Consider the following 26075-nt stretch of genomic DNA (forward strand, 5'->3'; position numbering starts at 1 on the left):
ATGCAATTTCTGCCCAAGTGATGAATGGGTTCTGGTGTGAAATGTGACTAAGAACTCCAGAACTAAAGAGCTTTGTTGTTATCCACAGTGAAACGAGTCCTGTACCAACACGGGCTGAAAGGACACAGACAATGTTTGACCCAAGTCCTACAGATTAATTTGCATTTCTACCAAACACACACACACACAAAAAGAAAACTATTGGATAAGAAAGTAAAAAAAATATATATATATATACTGCTCAAAAAAATAAAGGGAACACTTAAACAACACAATATAACTCCAAGTAAATCAAACTTCTGTGAAATCAAACTGTCCACTTAGGAACCAACACTGATTGACAATCAATTTCACCTGCTGTTGTGCAAGTGGAACTTTGTACAGAACAAAGTATTCAATGAGAATATTTCTTTCATTCAGATCTAGGATGTGTTATTTGAGTGTTCCCTTTATTTTTTTGAGCAGTATATATAAAATTTCTTTTTATTATTGCATTTAACAAATAGAAATAATTTTGCTAATGAGATGAAACAGAGGTGTTGTTAAAATAAATGATCTCCGATTTTAAACAACTGGGTGATGAAGAGTGTAAAGTTAGCATAAAATGAGGTTAGATTGACCTGCATGAATGATCTACTTAAAAACGAGTTCAGAACTGAGGGAGGAGGCAGCCAGAGTTTTCAGGTTAGTACCATTTATCTTTTAGCCTCAATGTCCCCACAGCAGCTTCCTCATTCTGTCAGAGAATCAGCTGTCCCGTCTGTTTCTGCCTTGAATTGGATTTTCGAATGCAATTTGGCATTTTTTCAATTTATCTAATTGTGCTTCTTCTAAGACTTAGCTTCTACACACTGACCAACCAGAGAGCAGCTAAGGTTAATGTGTCTGAAGTGCAATTTAATGAATGTCTCCCACCCGTTTAGAATGAACTCTGTTTGAAACAGGTAAAAGTGCAACAGTCAGCGGTGATTTTCTGAGTGGGAATCTAATCATAGTATCCCTGCAGATGTTGGAGCAACTTTCTTTTTCTGGCTTAGCAAAAACATTTTGCATCTGGAAGTTAAGGAAAATGCTTTTAAAGCACTAACCATAGTAACACTTGATCAACAACCAAACATTTTCTGTAGTATTTTGTTCCTTCATGATTTTTTGATTATAATAATAATCTGGGTTTTTGGTTATTTCTTGATACTTACCTTTCACATCTTCCAAACTGTTTTGTTGATATTGCTAAATTAAGTCTTTTTGATGATGCAATAAAATATTCAAAATTTTTAAATGAGTAAAGATAGGATCTCACGCTGGTAGTCATTCAATTAATAATAATGGCCTAAAGACAAACATTACTGACACCATACATCTGTTACAATTATTAACCATGTGCTGTTTGTTGTTGCAGTATGTTCCCCCAGACCTGTGCATCTGTACCTTTGTGCTGGAGCAATCTCTATCAGTACGGGCTCTACAGGAAATGCTCGCTAAAAGTGGACAGAACAGTGAAGGGGTGAGTGAGGGCACGCTCATGTAGACCATTACACTTCAGCTTACCATTAACAATCCATACAGTGCACACAATATGAAACATTTTCTCTTGTTCTTTCTTTCAAACAGTCATTTGTGTCGCTTAAATCAACCACTAAAAACCTTAAAAACAAAGGAAGAATGGTATTTGTTTTGGGCACTGGGGTTTTTTGGGAGATGATTCAGATTTGCAGGAAAAAAGTAAATTTTCTTAGTTCTTTTTCTGTCATGAAATGATACTGCATTAAATTCACCTGAAAAATGGGAAGTAAAAACATTTTATTATTTCAAAGTTGTGGTTTTATGTTTCTCAGGTAAAATTCTGAATTAATACTGTATCTATTTTATGTAGTGTTTTTTGGGGGGGGGGTTTCCAGAAAGAAAATTTGACTTTTTTTGTAGATCATTTCTCATTTCGCTCTGAAAGTGAAAAGTCATTTAGAAATTACTTTTGCCATTTGTATCTGCATGAGTGCGAGTGATAAGTAATGATCCTTTAATTTAAACGAATAAATGTAAGTAATTCCAATGCCTTGATGTATTTCAAAACAGCCAAATTTGTCTTTTCTGTTGGCGAGGGAAAATCCAGAACATTCTCCTTTTAACCATCTGACCAACAGTGTCCAGCAACAACTGGGGAAGGAGTAGTACGTAAACAGTGCAATGTTAGCTTAATTTATTTAGTTGTGTATTTCTGCACAACTAATTGCAGAAATACAATAACAGCACATGTTTGGAGGAGTGAGTAAAAGCACTTATGTATTTCTTGTACCCAACTAACATAAAAAAATGAAAAGTATTTATACCATTAAAATAACAATATCATAAGTGACAAATAGTGTAAAAATACAAATACAAAGAGTTGCCACTAAATGTTTCTGTTGGGTTGTGGTGAAAAGGAAGAGGGGGCAACATTTTGTGCACAGCCTCCTAAAAGCACATGTAAACTTAAGGGCTCCAGAAATGAGCTGTGAAAAGGGGTCATCGTACAGTAATCCTGTTATCATATCAGACATTTCATGAAGACCTTGCGAAACCTTTATCTTGAAATGAAAAAGCAGGATAGGACGTGTCTTTTATCGCAGGCAGTACAGGACCCACTTTGTTCTACACTGCACACTTTAGAGAGGCATTTGTAATGAGAGCAGGCAGTTAAATTCAAGATCCTTAGCTTGTCCAGTCAGTGTGAGGAAATTAAAAGGCCAAATGGGCCCATCATATTGGTCTGAGCATTCTGAGTGTTGAGAGGTCAGGCTACTATGAATAATGATAAGGATAGGGGGGATACCATTGACAACAAAAGTGATCTTGAACTAGATTTGACCCAGCAACTTAGGGACAGAACTGCAGAGGAAATCTGCATGTTTAATCAATATCATTTGAATGTCATAAGTTGTAATTCAAAAAATCAATCTGAGCCCATGACAGTGCATTAGTAGACTTCTTTTAGTTTGGCCCTGCAGTGACAAATGTGTAATTCTCCACTGTTTATCTTCTGTCCTCTGTGTATAATCTTCATCCTGTACATGATAGACACGCGGCCCGGATCGATGGGTATGTTCACCAATCATGCCATTAGCCTCTAATCCCTTGTGCATGCATGATACATCATAGTATTTATTATAGTAGTCAATTTACAAATCTGTTCCCACCTCATTGATTCCTTGTGGTGCCTACACCACATTTCACCACTAAATACTAACAAATAGTTTGGAAGTATAGTTTATCACACAAATGAACCAGTTCTAGGAAGTGATGGATGCTCTCTTATGGATTTTTGTACACCGTCTGTAATAGATTGTTTTATAGAGTTTATATATTGACTTCCCAGAACCTTTAGTGTTTTTTTTCTACAACTGATTAACTAGTGTGGCTCTAATACTGGATTGGCATCAGATCAACAGTAATGCACATCAAACTACACAGGATGAGCCTTCCTTTGTCATAGCATTTTCCTCTAATCAAAGTAACTCTATGAAATGAAATAAAATTATGCAAATAGCCCAGCTGGCACAATTATTTCTGTAATGAACCAGAACATTATCACCAGTGATGTGGTCAAAAAAAAAGGCTCCCAGCATAATTTAATGCTTTCATGTTCCCTCTTTGATGCTGCATGGTGGATGATTCTAAGGATCTTTCTAAATCCAGGGACCTTAAGTCATGGTTGTCCTGCTCAAATGGTCCAACTACCTCCTCAACTTTGACTGAGGCCTACTAACGAACAACCATTTGATTTATTTGTGTTGAACCAGGGAAAGAACTTAAACATGTGGGATGCTGAACCTCGAGGGCTGACTTTGGAGACCCCTGCATTAAATTCAGAGACGAAAATGCCAGGAATTGAGTGTCTTGCCACAGGGGGACTGTTTGTCTGCCAGAGTGATGCGTGTCAGGACCATTTCTTTCTCTGGTGTTTCTGACAGTGTTGGCTGTAGCCGGAGAAGACAGTTGGAAATAATTGTATCAAATACCCACTCATGTATGATATTCAGTTCTTAGTTTCATCAAGCAGATGCTTTCGTGAGGGCCAAAAATAACCTCCTTCTAAGTTAATGACGTCTCCTAGTTTGTGAAAAATGTGTGAATTAGTCTGATTAACTGAATGATGACCATGATGGAATTTCGAAGGGGAATTGTTGAAATCAATCAAGGACTATTAGACACACACAACGAAAACAATGTAATTTAAATGGCAATGACTAAATTGAGCAAAATATGATTAAAGACAAGATCAACTTCAGGAAAAAGAAAACTTAAAAACAACCTGCAGTGAGTCTGCAATAGTTCCAAAACAGACATACAACTCTTAGCTTGCTATCTGTAAAAGTGTCTAATCTTATTCATCCACCTGAACAGCAGTGTGCAGCAACAGTTGTTTGTTTTCTTGCTATTGGTTTAGTTACTTAAGATTCCCCACAAAAACAAAAGAAGAATCTTAATGTCTCTGGAAAATTAAACAAGTTCTATACTTGGGTTTGTTTAGTGTTATTCTACAATGTTTGGAATATAATCTCACTCTAATCTACCTCATTTATACATTTTAAGTCAACAAATTTAGCAGCATAAAAACTTGGCAGTCTCATTTAGGTTAGTCTTGTGTTCTATTGAAGGTTTTTAGTTTGATTAAATCTTGTAGTCGGTTTTGTGTACTCATCTCAGATATTTCTTCTTACTGTTTTTCATTGCTTTTGTTTTTAGCCACAAAAATATCTACAATGTTTATTCTTCCAATGGCCATTTCAAGCCTCTTGAAATTGCTGTTTTTACTATGTCAACTTCAATGTATTCTCTTAGTGCATGTTTATCCATTTTCAATATCCTCTACCTCTTCATCATTCTTTGCCTTTGCAGATATGTCACCACAGGAAGCAACAATAAATGGGAAATGGAGGCTGAATATGTCTCGACTGAGGCTCAGAAATCAATACTCCATTGAACAGATGGTATTATCAATAGGCAGTGGCTGAAGCAAATGGGTAGTTCAGGCTGATTTAGCCAGGAGGCAGTGAGACACACTGGGACCCTGCAAAAAAAACCAAAAAAACCCACACACAACAACTGGTGTACATGCCATTCCTAATTTAACGCAGAGTACAACCAGATCTGACTGACCTGTTGGGAGGGGGTGTTTGCTGGTTTCCAAATCCTGTCCTGTTCACATCCTTCATTTAGAGAGAAAAGCCACAGCAGTGCATCCATGCATTCACTGTCTTAAGTCTTACACTCCAGGAGGTTGCATCTCTAAATGTCAAACTGTTAAGCTGAAATAAAGGTTTCACATGTGCGCAAACATCTTTTACTATTTGGTTCATTAAGCCAAAAGTTTTCTGTTATCTTTTTAAAGATTTTTAGGATATTCTTTCTTGCTGCCAGCACTGAAAGCAACATCAAAACCCAATTTATTAGCTGGGTGATTTCAGTTCGAAGTGCCTCACCGCATTAAGCTCAGTGCCTCAGCCAGCAAATGGGAGCAAGCAGCAGAACAAAGGTAGCCTGGAAACCAGTGCTGCAGTCTGCGTAGCACAACTGCATCAAGTCACAGGCTGACTATTTTCCCAGTAGCAAGTTAAAGCAGGTAGAGATGAGAAGAAAAAAGAGAAAGAGGAAAAATAAAACATATTGAAGCTAAGGCAGCCATGTTACAGAGTTAGCAGTCAAATGTTCGGGGAGCATAAATTTGCTAAATGTCACTGTAGACGTTTTTAACAGATGTGATTTTGCTTGAGTTCATTTTGACATATTATAGTGAAATTTGGCTTTTTTTCCTACTGTTTTTACAAAAACAATTTCTTGATGGCATGACAAAGACTGTGTTTTGCAAACTGGCAAAACAAGTCAGCTTTTTTCCTTTATCCCCTTTACTTTAAAATAAGCTGAAGACCAGAAATGGTGCCTTGCAAAATTATTCATACCCCTTTTTCTCATTTTGCCATGTTACATGTACAAACTTCAATGTATTCTATCTGGATTTTATGTGATAGACCAACACTGACAAATAGACCATAGTTGTGAAGTGGAAGGAAAATGATTTAGATTTAAAATAAAAATAAGAAAGATGTGTTGTGCACTTGGATTGATCTACTCCATCAATACATTGTAAAACAGGACTTTGCTCCAGTTGCAGCTATATTTCTACCAGCAGTAGCTGTTTCTTTATTTTATTTTATTTTTTATTTTCTTGGCTCTGGTGGCATTTATTTGATAGTGAGTGGATAGGATAGTGGGTTGTGAGAGAGGGGGTAGACAATCAGCAAAGGTCAACAGGCCATGACTTGAACCTTTGGCAGCCCCGTAAGGGAGTGAGGGCTCTGTACACAGGCCACATGGTTTCACCTCTGCACCACTGTCTTATGGGCATTTGCCCAGGATGGCAATAGAAAGGGGTGTATGGGCACCAGATAAAAGTATTTGATTTCTGTCAATTGTATCCTGAGCAGGTTTTCTATTGCCTTTATGTGTGCCCAGTCCCCTTCATGCTGCTGAGAATAACAATTTCTGTCTGGTTGCACAGAATTCTTGCTGAAAGCTTACCCTACATCCCAGGTTCTATGCCAAACTTTTTTCCTGTATTTATCTCCATTCATCTTTCCATCAACTCCATCCAGCTTCCTTTTTCCCGTTGAAGAAAAGCATTCTCACAGCATGTGGATTTTGTGTTGAGACAGATGTGCAATGTTAGTTTTCCAAAGTAATAGGTTTTCTCAGGACTTTCTTTAGAAGTATCATCATAAGACGTTATAAATACCAGTACAAGTCACGTGTTCAGTTTTTTTAGTTTGAAAAACTTAACTGTTACTCTTAGTTACCAAGCAGAGATTTGGTAATTTGCACTCAAACAGCCCTTCATCAATTCTTGCAAGAATGAGGACAGCAAGTTACAAAATCAGAGTCTGGTCTAATTAGAAAAAAGAATCAGTTACACTACAGTTGAACTGTGAGAAGTCACATAGCAGTTTCTCACCAGAGGTCTAGGAGCTAACATTCTGGTTTGGATCAGTAGCATTGTAATTCTTTGATTAGAATGCTGACAAAGAACCTTAAACCGAGGGAAGAGCTACATCCTTATATGTGATCCCTCCTAGCTTCTCTAAACTCTCTCTAAATTCCAAGTGTTAGAGAGTAGCTAAAATTCTACTAACAGCACTACTTTGTGTTGAACGTTTTCATAAAATCTCAATAAGACACACTGGAGTTTGTGTTTTTAATGTGGTGATATGTGGAAATTTCAAGATGCATGAATAATTGAGCAAGGCATTGTACTTAACAAACGCAATAAGCCGAAGTGAACAACAAATCCCTTTTAACAATGGCACTCTTTCTTACCTTAATGCTTCCTAGAGGCTCATAAGGAAGGTAAGTAACATAGAGGTTGCTGGCCGAAAATAAATCAACAAAATCTCCTCTTTACCCCTTTTGCATCTCTCCCAGTAGAGATTCTACTCCCCCCCCCTCCTACAACACCAAAAACTATGGAGCATTAACCTCCCTTGCTAACACTGACATTGCATCAACGGCCGACTAAAGACTTGCATCCTTCCCACAAGTCTGTAGTCAGGAAAGATGAGCCCGTATCCGGTTTGCGTATGGATACAGGAGCCAGTATCACCATCTTCTTGTGGGCGCGTCAGATTGCATGTCTTCATTGGTGAGATGGGATATCACACACTCCCCTGTGAGATATGTTCCCCTGCCTGAGGTCATGCTTGAGAGAAGAGCTTTGCTGAGGTCAACAACCAATGTCAGAGGTCAGATGAAGATGAAAGCAACTGTACGGAAAAAAACCATAGGGGTTGCTTTGGTTGGAGCTTGTTCTAAACTGTGGTTTGCGTTTGTGTTTTTGAATGATGTGTACAGGCAGCACACAGCGGAGGACACAAGACTTTGCTTTATGGACACGCCATCCTCTTGCGGCATTCCTTCAGCTCTATGGTCAGAGATCAATCACCACACACATATTTGAACATAGCGTTAAAGTTTTATTAGCAAGAATAGTTCTTTATTAAATATTACTTCTTTGGCATGATATATTTTGTGATTTAACATGTGTGTTGACCACCAGTACTTGGCCTGTTTGAAGACATCAAGGTCCCAGACAGATAAGCTGTCCTTTGATGTCGGCCTGCAGGAGGATTCAACAGGTAAAACGAAAGCTTTACAGCAGGTTTCCTTTCATCCTCCTCTTTTGAACTTTTATTTCCACCTCTGCTGTTCTCTTGCTGTCTTTGTTTTTATCTCTGTCTGGTGACTTCACTGTAATTTTCTCTCTTGTGTCTCAATGCCCACCTCTTTATCTTTCCCTCCTTATTTGCTCATGACTCAGTTGTGCAGCTACTTTTTTACATTTCAGTTATTATTCCCTGTGGACTGCTGTAGACTCAAAGTGGGCCTCTGTTGTCAGCAATGATTACATCTAGGCTGCATATTTGAAGGTCTTGTGATATCATGATACTTGCAAACATTTTTTCCCCTGCTGCTGCTGCTGTTCATTCTGTGCTGTGCAGTGTTTTAATGAGCAGTTGTTCCAATATGACATTAAAAAATTGTTGCCATGGGCACTCACATGTTTACTAGTCCCCCTTTCTGCTGGCTGTGATCATGTTGCACTGTTAGCGATGACACAATGCCTGAGCAGAATGTGGAGTAGTTTAAAACAATCTTGTATTTATCCATAATTATCTGCTGTTTTTATTAGAGCCATTTACAACAAAAGCACATTAAAACCTCGTCAGTACTTCAAATGCACTGATCAGAATTTTGTGGTTGAATCTGAGCTTTGTTTTTTGTAAAACTTTAGTCTGCAGATCTAGCTTTAAGAACTGCAGTTTTTTAGAAGGTATGAGACCAGCATTAAATATAGTTTTGTATATTTAGATATTTGTATTGGGAGCAAATGCGACTTCACACAATGTCATATTTCCTCAGGATTTATTGTCGTTACATTAGATTAAGTTTACACCAATGAATAACTAATAAGAAAAGATTTCTTTATTTTGCTTATTATTGATTTCAAATGGTAAATAGACTGAATTTCTGTACATCACTTTTCTAGTCATACCACCACTCAAAGCCATTTAACTAGAACCATTTTCACCCAATCACACTCATAAACATTCAAACACCAATGTGCAGACTGAGAGGCAACTTGGGGATGCCATTGCTCAGGGGCACATTAACATGTGGCAGGAGAAGGCTGGGATCCAACCTACAACTTTTGGCTGTAAAACAGCTACTCTACCCATTTGGCAAATAACGTAGACATTGGGAGCTTTATTAGTGATTAATAAAGCTATGCACAAGTTATGGAAATGCATTGAATAAACAAGGATCAAAATAAGAAATTCAAATTAATTTTTGAAATGTTTCAAGGGAGATGAAGGCAAATGGTCCTGGGTTTGAATCCGAGCTGAGCCTTTTCTGTGTGTATTCTCCCCATGCATGTGTAAAATTTCTCTCTGTTGCCCTGTAGAAGAATGGTGACCTGTCCAACGTGTAAATTGCCTTTCATCCAATGACTGGACAGGCACCAGTTTCCTCTCTGAGGCTCTGCATGGATTATGAAAATATAGAAATGAATATATTGATGGAATTTAAATAGTCATGATTAAAAACTGTATGGTGTTGTAGGTGAAGCCTGCTGGTGGACGATCCATCCTGCTTCAAAACAGAGATCAGAAGGAGAGAAAGTGCGCATTGGTGATGACCTCATCCTTGTCAGTGTGTCCTCAGAGAGATACCTTGTACGTGTAAAGTTTGTCATCTAAACCTTAAAGACTCTGAGCTCATTCGCCTGAATTTGTGTTCATTAGGTCTATGCAAAAAATACAGACTCATCTTACTCTAATGTCACAAAATATCAGCTTAATCCCAGTCCATTTGGCACATGCCTTCCTCCTGGAATTTCTCCCCGAAGTAGTAAAATTAAATTTTTGCTTAGATTACTGTTAGGGGATTTTTATTTATAGTGTGCAGTTTGAAGCATTATGATTTTGTTAGACACAACAAATTTTAAATTAGCCTCTTTTTGTTTCATCTTTGTCACATTTTCCCCCCACCGATGATGATTTTGGGTTTTTTGTATCTTTGAAACCACCCAGGGCTTCTTTTAAAATGTGTCCAGCCTTACTGTATCACTGTTCTTTACCCGGAAAACATGTTTCCCGTGAGTCATGAAACTGTTGACCGCTTCCAGGCAACATTTGCACCCCCCAACTGTGACGTACTCAGAGACAGAAGACCTCTGTCGCCTTACAGTCACCAATGTCAATCTGGTCATCTGTCCCAGCTGTCATGCATATTATGATATATGGAGACAGGAAGAGCCTAAGGGTTGTGAAGACACTTCAGGGAGAAAGGATTATGAGGACACAGATGTCTCAAAATGTATTTTTTTTATTTTTAAAGACTTTGCTTAAAACATTTGTGTAATTATTAATATCCTTCTGGAAGCAACATTGTCCAAACCTAGAAAATGTCTGTTAGTCAGCTTTATGATTTCATCAGTACTTCAATTATAAAGTGTTATTTGTTCAGAATTATGATTACTTTTGTGAGTTCAATTTAACTGTGCTAAACATATGGCATCATCTGAATCTGAGTCACTGTTTTTGTTCCATTAATATTGAAGACAGTGTGGAATTTAAAATCTTTTTAGTGTGCATGAATGATTAAATCCTCCATGTGGTCTCTCCTGCAGCACTTATCCATCTCCAATGGCAACATCCAGGTGGATGCTTCCTTCATGCAGACTCTGTGGAATGTCCACCCCATCTGTTCTGGCAGCAACATAGAAGAAGGTAGAGACTTATCATATTCTATTCATCAAGTTATTCTCAGAACATAATAACTACCAGTTTAATTTGAAACAGTTGTCTTTAAAATTCAGATTTACTTGCAACAAAAAATGCAGATAAGTTAACATTTTTGCCCTGTCTCTGATCATGTAAATGCTATATAATTGAACTGTGTCTTGCAGAAATATTCATACCCCTTGAAATAGTTCACATATTGTCAGAATACCACTTTACAATTCAATATACGTTACTAGTATTTCTTATGATACACAAACAAAAAGTATTGCATGGCTGTGAGGAGACAGGAAAATATAAATGGTGTTCCAAAATAATTACAGATAAAAAAAACTGAAAAGCATGGCATACTTATGTTTCGACTTTATTCTGATCACACGAAATAATGACCCATCAATTTACGATTAATTGATCAATAATTTATTAGATTAAAATGTGTTCCAATCTTTAATAGCCTCCGATTATACCTTCTTTCAGTGTTGTAGCCGCCATCCAGCAGAGGGCGCTAGTCATGGTTAAGCGGAACGAGTTTTTGCGGTACAGAAATAAAGATGGCGGAGGGATCATAGAATAGGAAAAAGAAGCACCTTAACATCGTTCATTCAGCTGTGGAGCAACGTAAACTTCTCAGTCCAAAATAATTGACAGTGACGTGCGGTCAGGGGAGGCAGGTGAGGCAGTGCCTCACCAGCCATCATGGAAAGAAAGAAAATATATAATCATAAAGTAATTTAAATTGTTATATTCATCCGGTGGTTTGTACTAAAAAATATTTATTTTTCATGTAGCTTCACCAATTTCGATTTTTATTTGTTCAAAATCGCTGAATTTTCTTATTTTCCCATTCAAATGCTTGGAAGCGATGCCGGTGAGGCAGCAGCGAGCTCTGCCTCACCTTGGATTGCGCAACCCCTGGCTCTGCGCTGGCTGCTAAGCGGAGAGAGCATGTTGCTGTACGGCGTCAATAAAATGGTTTAAACAAATTTAATATGTGAGCTTATTTCCAATAATTTAGCTTATGTATATAATGTACAGTGCTTTTTGTCACCAACTGTGTTTGTGTAACGTGTTTCGTGTAATGAGCGATTATAAACGGCAGAGAACAGGTTCGAGGTGAGGCAGGCAGTTCTCTTGCCTCATGGCAGGGGGCGCTCAAGATCCCAGACGTTCGTCTTGTTCACTCCTCAACTGCCGAGTAAGTGACAGCGAGCTAGGCTAAACGATTCGGGAAGCGAGTCAAGTCCAGCGATAGATTATAATAGAGATAGTGATTTTTTTCCTCTCGCTTATCCCGACTTTCGACATGGATGACTACATTACAACACTAAAAAAGTTTTCTCAAGTGGACTTTCAATCGAAGCAGGAGATAATAACCAAAGGAAGACCAACGCCGGAGCTGAAAGGTTTGTATGTGTAAGGATGCAGAAGTGAAACATAACCTGTAAACTGCTGTCAATCTATGCATCTATTTGCAAATCTGATTCTGATGACGTCAGTGCCTCACCAGCTATGAACCTCACCGCACGTCACTGTATGTGAGAGTGCGACAAAGGCCAAGATATAATGATGACAGAAAAGCGAAGGTGCTCTAATTGATTGTAGACTGTTGTGACAGCAGAGAGCCATATGTTTCTGTCCACTTTGACAGGGAGTAGCATGTTTGCGGCCGTCTTCACAGACAGTGCCAAGTTATGTGTGAATACTGTTCATGGAGGATTTACGGTTTAACGTAGATTTTTTTCAATTCATAAACCTAAGAGGTTTCTTATATATTATAAATATGTCTCTAAGTTTAATAACATGACAGAATTACATTTTCTGTTTATTTAGTCAGTACTAACAGCTGGAAAAGGTAGTTAAAGTATGATGCTACAATTTTTAAATTCAACTTCTGAAATATATGCCCTTAGCCGTTCATGTTATATGACGGACGAGTTGACCCTCTCGATACAGGAAAAAGCAAGTTTTTAAGAAAATGACAGCTTACTAATTAGTCACTTGACTACTTCATGTAATTTGATTGAAATTAAGCTATTTTGGAAATAAGAATTGGCAAAAAATTCAGTCTCATTTGTAGGAACTGGTAGAGTTCTACCAAGTATTTCTTCGGAAAGTATTCACCACTCTACAGACCTTGTAAAAAAATCTTTTCACTTCATAATTTTGTGCTGCTACGACTTGGGTATGTCACACAAAATCCAAGTGAAATGCACTTAGTGTAGTTGTATCATGAAAAAAATGGGAGAATGTTTAAGGGGTATTACTTTCGAAAGGCTCTATAAAAGTGTTCTTTTAATTCATCCCGTCATTCTATAGCAGGCTAGCAGCAGCAAAGAACGGTAAAGAGCATTTTTTAAGTCCCCTTCTGCTCCTGTCTTGAATAGGCTACCTGTTGGGTGGCCATGTGATGCGTCTATTCCACGGTCATGACGAGGTGGTGAGCATCCCAGGATCAGACCAGAGTGAAGAACAGCAGAGGTGTGGAACACTGACAAAACAGCACATAAGAGCTCAGAGTTAACTATTGCCTTTGCTTTCATCACATTTTATTAAAATTTCTCTGACCAGCATGAACACTTTGACATTTGCAGGAGCAAAAGATGGCAGAATTAAAACAGAAAGAAGGAAGGGTGGATAAAAAACCCCCCAGCAGGACATGAAGTGGGTCATAACTACAGACATGGCCCATGCACACACTCAACAAGGTGCTGGGAGATGTGCATCCCTATTGGACACACAGACACACACAGCGTCTATTTTTAGAACAGAGCATGGCAAACATGGAGGCGGTATTGGATAATTCATTTTAAGCTTTGGCTTTTCTCCGAGTGTTGTCCTTGAAATTTAAGCAGCTTTCCCTTAAGACACATTTTATTTTTTCGAGCCAGATCAAACCCACTGTGAGTTGACACCACAGGGTGATGAGTGTTTTCTCTTATCTTTGAGCTCAGTCACCCATATATCGCTGATAGACAGTGTCGCTGTGGGTTATCAGGGCACACGTGTCTCTGTTTGAAGGATGGCGACCCAGTGTCAAAAAGAGTGAATGCACCCCATGTGGTGGTGTGTGTTTATGTGTTTGAGCCAGACATCTCTAGAAATCAGGGTGATGAATGAGGGTTGCACAAAAGGTGGGATTCTTCAGAGCTAGGATGAATGACCTTGACGGTGGCATCCACAGTCAAACCAAACATTTCTGCTTCTCTGGCTTTCCCAGGATAGTCAACTATGAGACAGGCAAAGCAGGTGCAAAGGCAAGGTCCTTGTGGAGGTTGGAACCACTACGAATCAGGTTGGAAATAATTCCCTCATGTCTTTCTCCATCTTCTATGTTTCTTTAAATGTATTTGTCTTACACTGGTTTGTACTCCCCCCCCCTTTCTGTCTGCAATTTTGTATGACTTTTTCTGTCTCTGTAATCTCAGGGTTTTCTTTAACGTTTTACACCAAATCTAATTTCCTGTCACAAATGATCACTTTTTCTTTTACTTATGACCCTGTTTAACGTATCATAGGTTTTCTGCATCAGGTAAAGAAAGCAATGGACAAAATTTAGAGATGTTTTTGAGATGTTTGAAGAATGTCTTGTCATTACACTCTCCTACCTGAGCTGTAGATCCCTGTAGGACTTCCAAGCTTATTTAATTAAAGCTGCGCTTGCCTGGCCGTCATGATACTGCTTGTTTAGTAACGCTTTCTAACAAACTTCTGAGTTCTTCAAGTCATTATTTTACTGATAATAAATAGCACAAGTCGCTTGTGTTTACTAATTAGGGGAGTTCTGAAAACAGCTAATTGCACTAGAATTCATTTATAATTAATGAGGTAAATCCAAAAGTCATACCTTAATTACCATATTTTCAAATTTGTTTGTAAAACATTTTGTATCAATTTCCTACTACTTTGCACTGTGAACCACTTTGTGTTCATCTATCACCCAAAATTCACAACAATTTCATTATTGTTTGAGGTTATAATGTTACAAAATGTTAATAATTGTAAGCTGCATGAACTCTTCAGCAATGTCACCAGTTCTCATGCATTTCTCTATCATTTGCAGTTGGAGTGGAAGTCACATCCGCTGGGGGCAACCGTTTCGACTACGTCACCTGACAACAGGTCACTACCTGGCCTTGACTGAGGACAGGGGGTTGGTGCTGCAGGACCGGGAGAGGTCAGACACCATTTCTACAGCTTTCTGCTTTAGAGCATCAAAGGTAAGTACATACACACAGAGATACAATTTCATAAACATACCACAACAAATATGTGCTCTTCATTGTGTTCTTTGATTTGTATTACATGGGTTCTAACAAATCATGCAAATCATGTCTGAACCTAAGACTTGAGAGATTTTGTGGTTGATATTCTCCTTAAATCAACAAAACTACTATAGAAATTAGAGACTGTTTCAATAGTGTTTTTCCTGAATATAACCCCAATGAAATCATGAAGCAGGTCAGCTCCTGAAACTGTGATCGTTTGAACCATTAAGCGCATATGCAGTAGAGTTATGTGGCTGTTTGATTTGATTTGCTTGTTGTGTTTTATGCATTTAATTGTTATTTCACATGACTGCTTTCTTCATTCCCTCCTGAACTTGCACAGGAGAAGCTGGAGCAAAGCCCCAAGCGGGACATTGAGGGCATGGGGGTGGCAGAGATTAAGTATGGAGACTCGCTCTGCTTCATCATGCATGTAGCAACAGGTCTGTGGCTGTCCTATCAGGCGCCTGATGTCAAATCTACTCGACTGGGTCCCCTCAAGAGAAGAGTGAGCATTGACATACACAAATAAACATAAATAAACAAAAATGATAAATAAGATTCCTTGGAGCAGATGATTAGTCCAGGTATAATGAGCTCAGTGAGTAGGATGATTGGTTATTGGGGTTTATTCTAGTTCTATTAGTTCTATCTGAAAACTTTTTCATTGGTTTTGCTCCTAACAAAATTATTATACGTTTTGAAAATTGTGTTATAATCTAACACTGCTATAAGTCTCTCTTCAGTTTTACCCCTGAACTGTCCTCTGTCTTCTTTAGTACTAATGATGCTGTTTGTTTCCAATGTTCTCTGAAGTCTTTACAGAACAGCTGGATTTATACTATGTGTAATTTAACTGAAGTTAAATTACACATAGTTTGACTGTATTTACTGATGATGAGATATCTGAGAGCAGTTGATTGCAGTGGACATTATTTAGGGGTGTTAGAGCAAAGAGGTCTGGCACAAATGCACTCTACACTTGGTAAAACTTCTTTCCTAAAATCTCTGCTTTGCTCCTCACCTAAAATCCTTCTAAAAGCTTTGATGTCTGTTGTAATGTGACAAAATGTTGAGAAATTATATGGTTTAGATTAACTTTGCAAAGCATTGTGCATTCAGTAATGCTTGTGCAATCGGACCACCTCTTGTTTTCAGCTATGTTCTTGTCAGTGTCTTTTAATGCTGGCTGAGGATACTCAAATCTTTTTCCTGTTCTATTTGCCTCTCACCTTTCTCTTACATCATCCGATCATCTGTTTTTCCCCCAAGGCTTGTCTTCACTCTGAGGGTCATATGGATGATGGGTTAACCCTGCAACGCTGTCAACATGAAGAGTCTCGAGCCGCAAGAATCATCCGCAACACAACGCTGCTCTTTAACCGATTCATCAGGTATGCAAAACATTGCTCACCTATGCGAGGAAGGTTGTGGATGTGCAAACTGCCCATTAAACCAAATTATCCACTTAAAACAAATTAGAGATCTCTTGAGATAGTTACCTAAAAAAAAACATTCAGGTAACTGAAACACCTGCTGATGATGAAGGAGCACAACTAATAAGACAATACAGCTCACTCCCTTGTGGCACCATGTTACAGAGATTATAGCTGAAGCCAGAACATTGATCTCTCAAAGCCCCCCAGTCTTTCACACAGTCACACGTTGTGATGTCACCAGTGGAAAGCCATGCTCTAGGCCTGTGAGTTTTGACTAAGTGAGAAGCCCAGCCTACAGATCGCTTGCTCAGTGGCCCTGTCTGGTGCTTGTAAATGGCAACTATTTCAGCAGGGACGGAGGCCAGCTTTGAGAAAGGACCACTACAACTGGACTCTATTTTTAATTTGTTATCAAAGACCACTACCTCCCTCTGGGTCCCTGTCGTGTCAACATGTGAGGAGGTGTCAGCCTCCCTCCTGCAGCTATGACACATACATCTCCCCCCCTTTATCCCTCCCACGCATACGACAGAATCTATTTTTAGCAGGTTAGCGGAAATCAGTTATTCAACATGAATGAACTTGTGGGTTAAACACTGCTAGTCATCACTGCCTGTCCTTACATTCGCACAGCTACCCAATAGGCGTACTTTTATTGCCTTTATGATTCATTGGGCAATTTTATGATCGTAATTCTCAGTGGGAATTGTTGTAATTATGTGTCTTGCTTCTGTCTATCTGTCGCAGAGACCTTGATTGCCTGAGCATTAAGAACAGGACCCTTGTAGCCTTGCCTGTCGAGGAAGTGCTCCAAACACTCAATGACCTCATCACCTATTTCCAACTCCCTGATGTTGAGCTGGAGCATGAGGAGAGGCAGATAAAGCTGCGTTCACTGAAGAACAGACAGAACCTCTTCAAACAAGAAGTGAGTTATACCATCACAGAAGGCTGTGAAAATGCATTATGGAATATGACTTAGTAACAGAAGCAAGTCTTGTCTCTACCATTGAAGCCTTTATCAAAACAAAACATCAAACCAATACAGCCCCTATGAGGGCTCCAATGCCCAAAAAATACCAATCAATTATTCAGTCAGGTTGCTATTGTAGAGTGATACCTTTTAAGCTCCAAATAAAGCAATAGTCTTAGGTTTAATCTATTCACCCATCAATCCTTCAATGCAGGTTTGTTTTCAAAGCATCAACATACTTTAAAAACATGTATCGATATCAATATCTGCTCCAAATTCAGGCAACTTATCTAAATAGTCTAAAAAAGAATGCAATTTGGTCATTAAAAATGATCTTGAACTCTGTTGAACATTAATGAAGCACTCAAGAAGATGCTGCACCTCCGTATTAAAACCACTGCAGCAAACCTAGAAAAATAATTAGCTTTACTCGTAGCAGATGCGCAATGAAAACCAAATCCATTGAATGAGTCATTCAGTAAATTTGTTTTTTGAGAAATGTTATCGTAATCATTGTCACTGCTCCTATATATTAGTTTTGCCTAAAAATTATCTCAGTTGTTTTTTTAAATTCCATCCAGCTGTTCAGAAATGGCTTATAGCTCCAGAACCTCCTGTACCAAACTGATCAAACTGCCACATCTCATACATCTTCTGGACAACACATATGTTTTATGGTTCAATTGCCTTAAAATTATTTAATATTTATTTAACCAGATAAAGTCAATTCAAATTGAAATCTATTTTACAAAGATGATCTGACTTAAGGTTATTTGGTTTAAAAATGAAGACTAGACATAGTCTACAGAGTGGCTTCAGACAATACTACTTTTGGGCTTATTCTTTTCCAAAATGACTGTAAGGCACAGATCTCTGTCAGAAAACTCAGTTATAGATGAGCATTTTAAATAGTGATTACATTTTTTTTGTACATTACTCCTTTTTATTTTTACTATTCTGGTTCACCTAAGGGATAATTGTACAATCTTTGGTTGTGAAAATGCATAACTACTTTCAGGCACTATTAAACGTTTTGGCCAAATAACGTTTTATAGAGCCCATAATCATCTTCAAATTATTTTTAGGTGGATCTTCATGTAATTTCTGCCAGAAAATGACATAAATGGTGCAAGAATTGTTATATTTTTTTCAAAAAAAATTTCCCCTTTATTTTCCATATTTATGGAAATATGGAAAACCTTTCTATTTTCTTTTATGGAAAATTTTTTTTCTTTCTTTTTTTCTAAATCAAAGTACAATAACAAAATGTCTGTTCTTAAGAGTAAAAAAAACACATTTCTTAGACTTCATGGTTTTGTTAAAAAAACTATTAGTTATCTTTAGTGAAATGTAGCTCTTGTGGCTATTGGCTAATTTTATTTCACTGGATTATAAAGGTTTCTGACCTCTTACTTAAGAACTTTCCTGAAAATGGGTGAATGTTCAGCTCTGCATAAAAGCTGTGGAAGAGAAATTATGAGTTATGTGATTGTTTAAATTTGACAGCATGTTTGGTTAAGCTGAGAATGGAAGGAAACCTGTGAGAAGTGTCAGAGGTAAGACCAATTGAGGCATGTTTCATTGCTGTTATGTATTTGGAGGCAGAGGAAATGAAGGTGTCAGCAGTTTCAGTGCTATAAGTTTTCCCCGGAGCGAACATGAGCGCACTGAAGCTGCTAAGCTTCCAGGGCCTAAATTACTTTTATCAATTACACAGTATGTCAGCTGGCATAGTGAATAGCCGTTTCACCTCAGACATCCAAACGTTATTTGTTCTGCAACAATAATTACAATGATTTAATTTTAAAGAGATCTGATGCTAAGTAGTTAAATTCAAAATCTTAAAATATTGCCATGAGGTCTTAATCTTTTTTTTTTCTTTGGTATGATATGATAAAATGAAATCCTCTGTGACGTTCGTGATATATTGCCTTCTGTAGGTTAGTTTGTCAGTGAAAAAAGCTGACTCATGATTTTTGCTGGTGTTATAAATCATTTGAAATTTCCATTTTGTCTTTTTAACGCCCTCCATTTTGCATATGAGATCACTGTAGGCATTCTTATGTGGCATAAATCACTGACACGTGAGGGGAGAGAGCTGCATCTATGACAGTGACTCAAATAAAAATTTGGCAACAGGTTTTACAAATGGAGCTCAATAATTAATTAATGAGCGGTTACCTTTGATATGAAATGTCTTGATATTTAACAGTGTAGAATTCAGAGGTCACTTAACTACATTTGGAAGAAAACAATACAATAAAAGATTATCAAATTGCCGTCACGTATTTGGTTGCATGAGTTGGCAGACAGACCTGTCTGAATCCTCCCTGAATGCTGTAGCACCACTTAAAAAAGATATCATCTGCAAACTGACTACTGGTCCTTTCTGAAAAGGTTATTCAATATCCTTTTTAATTATAAATCAGGGTTTTTTTTTGTTTGTTTTTTGTGGGTTTTGTTGAAAACTTTAGGCTGTGACCTTCAGCAAGAACTGGGATGGTTCATGACTTAGTAAAAAGCAGCTCCTCCAAGTCCCAACTACTTGAACTTGAATCCCAACTAGAAAAAGGTGAACTACTCCCTCTATGTTCAGTCAGTCTCTACCTCAAGTTGAGGAGTTCTTGGTGACTTCTTCACAAATAATAGTAGAATGGAGCAGGAGATGCATAGATTTTTGTCATGGTGAGTCGAACCGTGGTTTATTGGTCCTTTTACATCAGGACCCTCATCTAAGGTCATGAGATGTGGATAATGACCCAAAGAACATCTTGTAGATGAAATGAGCTTCCTCCCCAGGGTGCATCAGAGTAGAGCTGGTACTGATTTGAAGATTTTCCTGGCACATCCCTCTGGTTGGAGATTAAACCCTGCTGGAGGGACACTATACCCTTTTTGACTTGTGAACCCATTTACATCCTCCAGATTGAGTTGGGGAGTGTCACTAGGTGGAGAGATGTCTTCATTCCCCTCCTTAACCTATATCTTTCATGACAATTCAGATAAGGAAAGGAAGATTCATGGATGTATGGATGGACCTATACCAAGGGCAGCTTTACTACTTCCTTTCAAGTGCACTTGTTTATGTCTTAGTGTGTTTCCTATTACAGACATAGCATAGGTTCATCTATTTGCTTCTGACACCTTCAGGAATGTCCATCATTTTGTCTTTTTTTGTAATAAGTCTTCAGGTATTTCTTGATTGCATCAATTGCCACAAGCTTTGGAATTGTATTGAGCAGTGACCTCTGCCACTTGTTCTACAACTGAATATTGACAATAGTTTGTGCCTTTGCGTTAGGACTATACCACTAATCTATCATTAACAAAAATATCACTGCACATAATATCCATATTTAGAAGAACAGTGAATAGAAATAAATGCTAACTAATTATTTAAATACCATGCTTTCAGACTGTCTTGTAATATGACCCTTGTTTAATGCAGCACAATAAATTTTAGATGTAAAGACATCTCTGATTTCTGTGTTTTTTTAGGGCATGCTGACCCTTGTCTCCAACTGCATTGACAGGCTAAACGTCTACAACAGTGCGGCCCATTTTGGGGAGTGTGCTGGGTCAGAGGCCGGAGCTGCCTGGAAAGACATTCTCAACTTGCTTTATGAGCTTCTGGGTAATAAACTGGTTTCATAATCGTCCCTCATACATACATACATTTGCATGTTTGAACTAACTCTGTACTGTTATCGGTCTCAGAGATGTGAGTTATTGGGAGAAAAAATGGTTGGAAGTGTGATTATTTTTTTTGCTGCTAATCTGACAGCTAACCAATGCTTGGCACATTTCAGTTATATATAGGCATGTTTTTAAAATAATAATAAATAATCCCATTTGATGCCAACAGCCATTCAACTAGAGATTAGCCAAAAAATCAGCTGTTTATCTAAGTTGGCCAATTGATTGACCCTGACAACAGGGAAACTCAACAATCCACTCTTTGAAGCAAGTCTGGGGTTTATTCAGATTATGAAAATAGACAGAAACCTAATACAGATAACAGGCACTCAGTGCAGAAAATATGTTCTGTCTAATCATGCTGTTCTTTCAACCTCTGTCTCTCATGGAACACTTGGAAATGTTTGCGACCAAAATATTTTTCTATTGTTACGTTTCTTAAAGATAAATCCTAATTAGCATGTCAATTCTTTGCAAATTCCAAAAACAGACAATGGCAGTGTGTGTACGGAAGCAGCTATACCTTTGGCACCCACCACAAAGAGAATCACTGTGTCCCCTCTTGGCACCTTTTAGTCAGTGAATGTCAAATTTCATCATTATCTTGTCTGCTATCTGTTTTGTTTGTTCTTGCCATGTTCTCCACATGACCCAGTGTCATTAACCCTCCTGTCCAACAATCACTTTTAGCCTCTTTTACACACACTGTTATAGTCATTCTCTGACATCTCTCACTAAACCATGACAATTGCATATTTTTGCTCTCCTTCTACAGTATATTTGCTCATGTCTGCAACCTTATGCAAAGTTTATCTTTCATCCAGCCAAACTGAAGCCCTTCTACCCTTCAAGAATGTCCTTCATGCTCTTATTTATACTGATTTCACCTCCTTGCTGAAATTAGTCTTCCATCCACGTCTCTCTCCCCTGTTCCCTCCTCCACACACCTGATGTAGCACAGCGCTAACTGGATTTGTGTTGCCTTCTTCCTTTCTTCCCTGCATGTCTGCATCCCTTGACCCTGTCTTTTTGCTGCTAGGGCATTCATTAAGTGAGTTTGTTTGTCAGCAAGTGTTGATGCATTCTCCTTGTCCTACCTCTTTTGTCTACCTTAGGCACTTTCAGAAATTAATATGTATAAAAATGTCAAAGCAGAACCTCTGGCTTTGGCATTAGTTTAAGGTGTCCCCATTCGGGCGACCTTGTTATGTTGTTATAAAAGGTATCATGCAACTTTTGAAATGTACCAATCAAACATGTTGGTCTGTGGTGCAACATTTAACTTACCCACATTTCTTTTGACTTACAGCGGCATTAATGAGAGGAAACCGGAACAACTGTACCCAGTTCTCAAACAATTTAGACTGGCTTGTGAGCAAGTTGGAAAGACTAGAGTCTTCTTCAGGTACACCCATCATTCGTCATCGTTACTGTACTGTGCTTCCTGTTAAAGAAAAGCTTTTCAAGATGACCACTGAAACACATTCCCTTCTTTAAATGAGCCTTTGAACTCTTGGCAGTGTTTGCCTTTTATACATAGGCATATATATGTACCAACAGTGCTTCATATTGAATCATGCAATCTGTCTCTATGACAAGTGTTCTCTACTTTGTCTTTCCCTTTTGCTGGTGTTAACTAATTGATGCTTTTTGTGGGTATGCAGGCATCTTGGAAGTTCTGCACTGCATCCTAATTGAGAGCCCTGAGGCACTCAATATCATTCAGAAAGGACACATTAAGTCTATCATATCACTGCTCTACAAGCATGGACGCAACCACAAGGTAAGCTCTGAACAGCCATGCAGTAGTCAGTATTAATGTGGGACATTGTTGCAATATGAAATACACATCTTGGTTTTAGCGTTGATGTAGAAGTTTATTTTCCTTCCTTTTTGTCTCATTACAACTACAAGGTTTGATGTATTTTATTGGTATTTTAAGTGAAAACCAGCATAAAGTACCATTACTGTTAAGTGGAAGTGAAATTATTCACAGCGTTCAGAATAATTTTCAAGGAAAATATGACAATGATTGTGTGCAGCTGGTAATCACATATTTACCATGTGTAATATAGAAAACTCTATAATGGAAACAGGTGGTAGTTTGAATTTAATAACATAAGAGAGCAACAGTTTGAGGTTTCTTCTGGTTCTACCATTTTGATTTGTGGTATTGAACCATTTTTTAAGTGGTTAGTATAAACAAAAGGTGGAACAACTTCAACAAAGCGTTAAACCAGCAAGAAGAACTAAAATTAGCAAAAAAATACTGAAATAGATTTAAAATTTTTCCTGAAACAGAACATGCAGTTTGCAGCAAGGATAGTTACAGCAAGCCTTAAAATAGTAGGTTATATGATACATGTATGCTTTCCTCTTCAAGTTAAACTTACCTAAAGGGTAAACTTGACTCACATTTAATTGAAAACAAGTTTTCCCTGGAACTCTGTGTTTATCTTCTCCTCTTCAGCTATTTATTGACTGACCATATCTTGTACCAGCATAAAGCTCCTCTCCTGGCAGAGGGTTTCTGGGATGTTAGGTTGCGATGTCTTCCTGACATAAATAAAACTGTTTACCATTGTAATAAAATCAAAGAGCAGACAGCTGGCTGGCTGAAGTCATAAATCTGCCTGAATGCATAATTTTTCGATGAAAGCAGAAGCAAAAGGTCAATGATTAAGTGGCCTGTCACCCTTGGCTGAGCCTCCTAGGCCATTTAATCTGGTGCTATTGTTAAGTGAATATTATTAGATATGTTTTTTACCTCCAAGTAGCATCACACAGTAATTATGCTATGGTTTAATGAAAACTGGCTGTCCCCAGAGCAACAACTTGGACAGTGATTTGCAATGCAGATCATTAGCCATTTATGGGAAAATATTTATTTATGTTGACATGCTTAATATGAAAAAAAATAAAGTAAACATTTAATCAACTTCTGGGAAGCTATTGTGTTTTTCATTCCTTCTTGTAATCCTTCCTGCTGGCTTGCTTTCTTCTTTTTCTTCTTCTTCAGATTTTGGATGTACTTTGCTCGCTGTGTGTGTGCAATGGAGTAGCTGTTCGGACCAATCAGAATCTCATTTGTGATCACTTGCTACCCAAAAGAGATCTGCTATTGCAAACCCAACTGGTCAATGATGTCCAGAGGTGAGAAAACTATCCGTTTACCACAATGAAATCATGCCTCTTAAAAACTTCAATTCAGGAATTGTTTTATGTCCAACTAAAAGCAGTGAAAAGAACATTACACTATAACTGGACCCACACACCTATTTAAACACATACTTAAGCCCAGAGATTGTTTATAGTTTGCATAAAGCAGCTCAATTTTATTATGTGCAATGTAAAGTGAAGGAATATGCATTTCTGACACCGTTAAGCCATTCTAAATATGTAGTTGATCTGTACCTAGACTAGCTTGTGATGCTTTCCAATTACTGCATGCAATTAAGACAATTTTTAGATAATTTGAGGCTTTCTAACTGATTTCTTACAATCCTTGTCGTTCTTCTCTGAAATCACAGCCCAGAACACAGAAATCTAGGCAGAAAAGCCCTCGAACTTTGATTTGAGGCTTTCTAACTGATTTCTTACAATCCTTGTCGTTCTTCTCTGAAATCACAGCCCAGAACACAGAAATCTAGGCAGAAAAGCCCTCGAACAAAATCCTCTTAACCTTACAGTATCACGACAGTCAATAAGCTGTGTCTAAAGGTTGTTTTTGCTAAAAGAAAAACATTGTACCAGTATATTGTCCCCACCAGGCTACAAGGAGACAAAGCCGTTTGTAAACCTTCTGGCTAAAGATCCGATCCAAATGTGTGCTTGTTTCTCAGGGAAGCTTAATTACATAATCTCCAAAATATCTAGTCGGCCCTTCTTTTTCTTCTATGTTGTTTCATATCACTACTGTTACCCAGGTTTTTTTGTTGTTGGAGATATAATTTTTTCTTTTACTTGCAGGGGTTGGCCTGCACACAGTCACTGTAAGCTGACAGATGTTCTAACATTTTATCTTTATCTATCTCTCCCTAATTTCCAGTCAGCGGTGCTTCTTCTCTTCTTGTTTGTTCTACTCCCTCTTTTTTTTTCTGGAGGTCACTTTGTTTTCTTCAGTCTTTGCTGCAAAGTTTAGTTGAGTTTTAAATGCAGTGAAATTTATTTTAAATTTGTGTCTAGTAACATGCACTCAATCTTTATTAGGAACTCCTACTCATTAGGTTTTTACTCAAGTGAAATGTCTGATGAGTCTGTTATGTCAATAAAAATGGTTTTAGGTCTGTATTTGACTGAAAGACAAACATGTTAATGGGGCACACTGTCAAAGACTTGTAGAATCATAATTTAAAAATAATCTAACAGTATCACGGATCAGGGTTGAATAGTAGTAATACATTTTTAAAACTTAACACATTTAATCTTAACTTTGAGAAACAAACATCATATTTGCACTTTCAATAAAGATGCTTGAAGTAATACTGTTGTCATTTAGCCTTATTCTTTGCACAGTATGCACTTTTCTTGAGGGTAAATTTCCATATTTACAGTGCAGTCCTGACAACGTCTTTTATGGTCTGATGCACATGATGATTTCTTGTTTCACTTTATTTCCAGCATGAGACCAAACATCTTCTTGGGGGTCAGTGAGGGCTCTGCTCAGTACAAGAAGTGGTACTATGAACTGATGATTGATCAGGTGGACCACTTTGTGACCAGTGAGCCCTCTCACCTGAGAGTGGGCTGGGCCAACACCAAAGGTTACGCACCCTATCCTGGAGGAGGGGAGGGCTGGGGGGGCAATGGAGTTGGTGACGACCTCTACTCATTTGGCTTTGATGGGCTTCATCTTTGGTCAGGTGAGTAGTAA

The 26075-nt window shown here is 38.0% G+C and overlaps 1 protein-coding gene across 9 annotated transcripts in view; it reads left to right on the forward strand.

Annotated features, from left to right (window-relative positions):
- Positions 1-26075, forward strand: part of LOC114134298 (ryanodine receptor 3) — a 107456-nt gene that overhangs the window by 22444 nt on the left and 58937 nt on the right. For 5 of the 9 annotated variants that reach the window (XM_028000798.1, XM_028000804.1, XM_028000802.1 and 2 more), the window contains exons 3-19: positions 1400-1504; positions 7363-7377; positions 7879-7953; positions 8084-8162; positions 9649-9761; positions 10718-10817; positions 13214-13307; positions 14047-14121; positions 14890-15046; positions 15438-15602; positions 16367-16488; positions 17281-17461; positions 21005-21140; positions 22512-22607; positions 22867-22985; positions 24222-24355; positions 25823-26064. In XM_028000798.1, coding sequence (XP_027856599.1) covers positions 1400-1504; positions 7363-7377; positions 7879-7953; positions 8084-8162; positions 9649-9761; positions 10718-10817; positions 13214-13307; positions 14047-14121; positions 14890-15046; positions 15438-15602; positions 16367-16488; positions 17281-17461; positions 21005-21140; positions 22512-22607; positions 22867-22985; positions 24222-24355; positions 25823-26064 — 2008 coding nt within the window. The remainder of the gene's footprint in view (positions 1-1399; positions 1505-7362; positions 7378-7878; positions 7954-8083; positions 8163-9648; positions 9762-10717; positions 10818-13213; positions 13308-14046; positions 14122-14889; positions 15047-15437; positions 15603-16366; positions 16489-17280; positions 17462-21004; positions 21141-22511; positions 22608-22866; positions 22986-24221; positions 24356-25822; positions 26065-26075) is intronic. The other 4 variants (XM_028000801.1, XM_028000807.1, XM_028000803.1 and 1 more) reach the window with 1 other exon arrangement.

Source organism: Xiphophorus couchianus, chromosome 19 (genome assembly GCF_001444195.1).
Source record: "Xiphophorus couchianus chromosome 19, X_couchianus-1.0, whole genome shotgun sequence".
Lineage (NCBI taxonomy): Eukaryota > Metazoa > Chordata > Actinopteri > Cyprinodontiformes > Poeciliidae > Xiphophorus > Xiphophorus couchianus.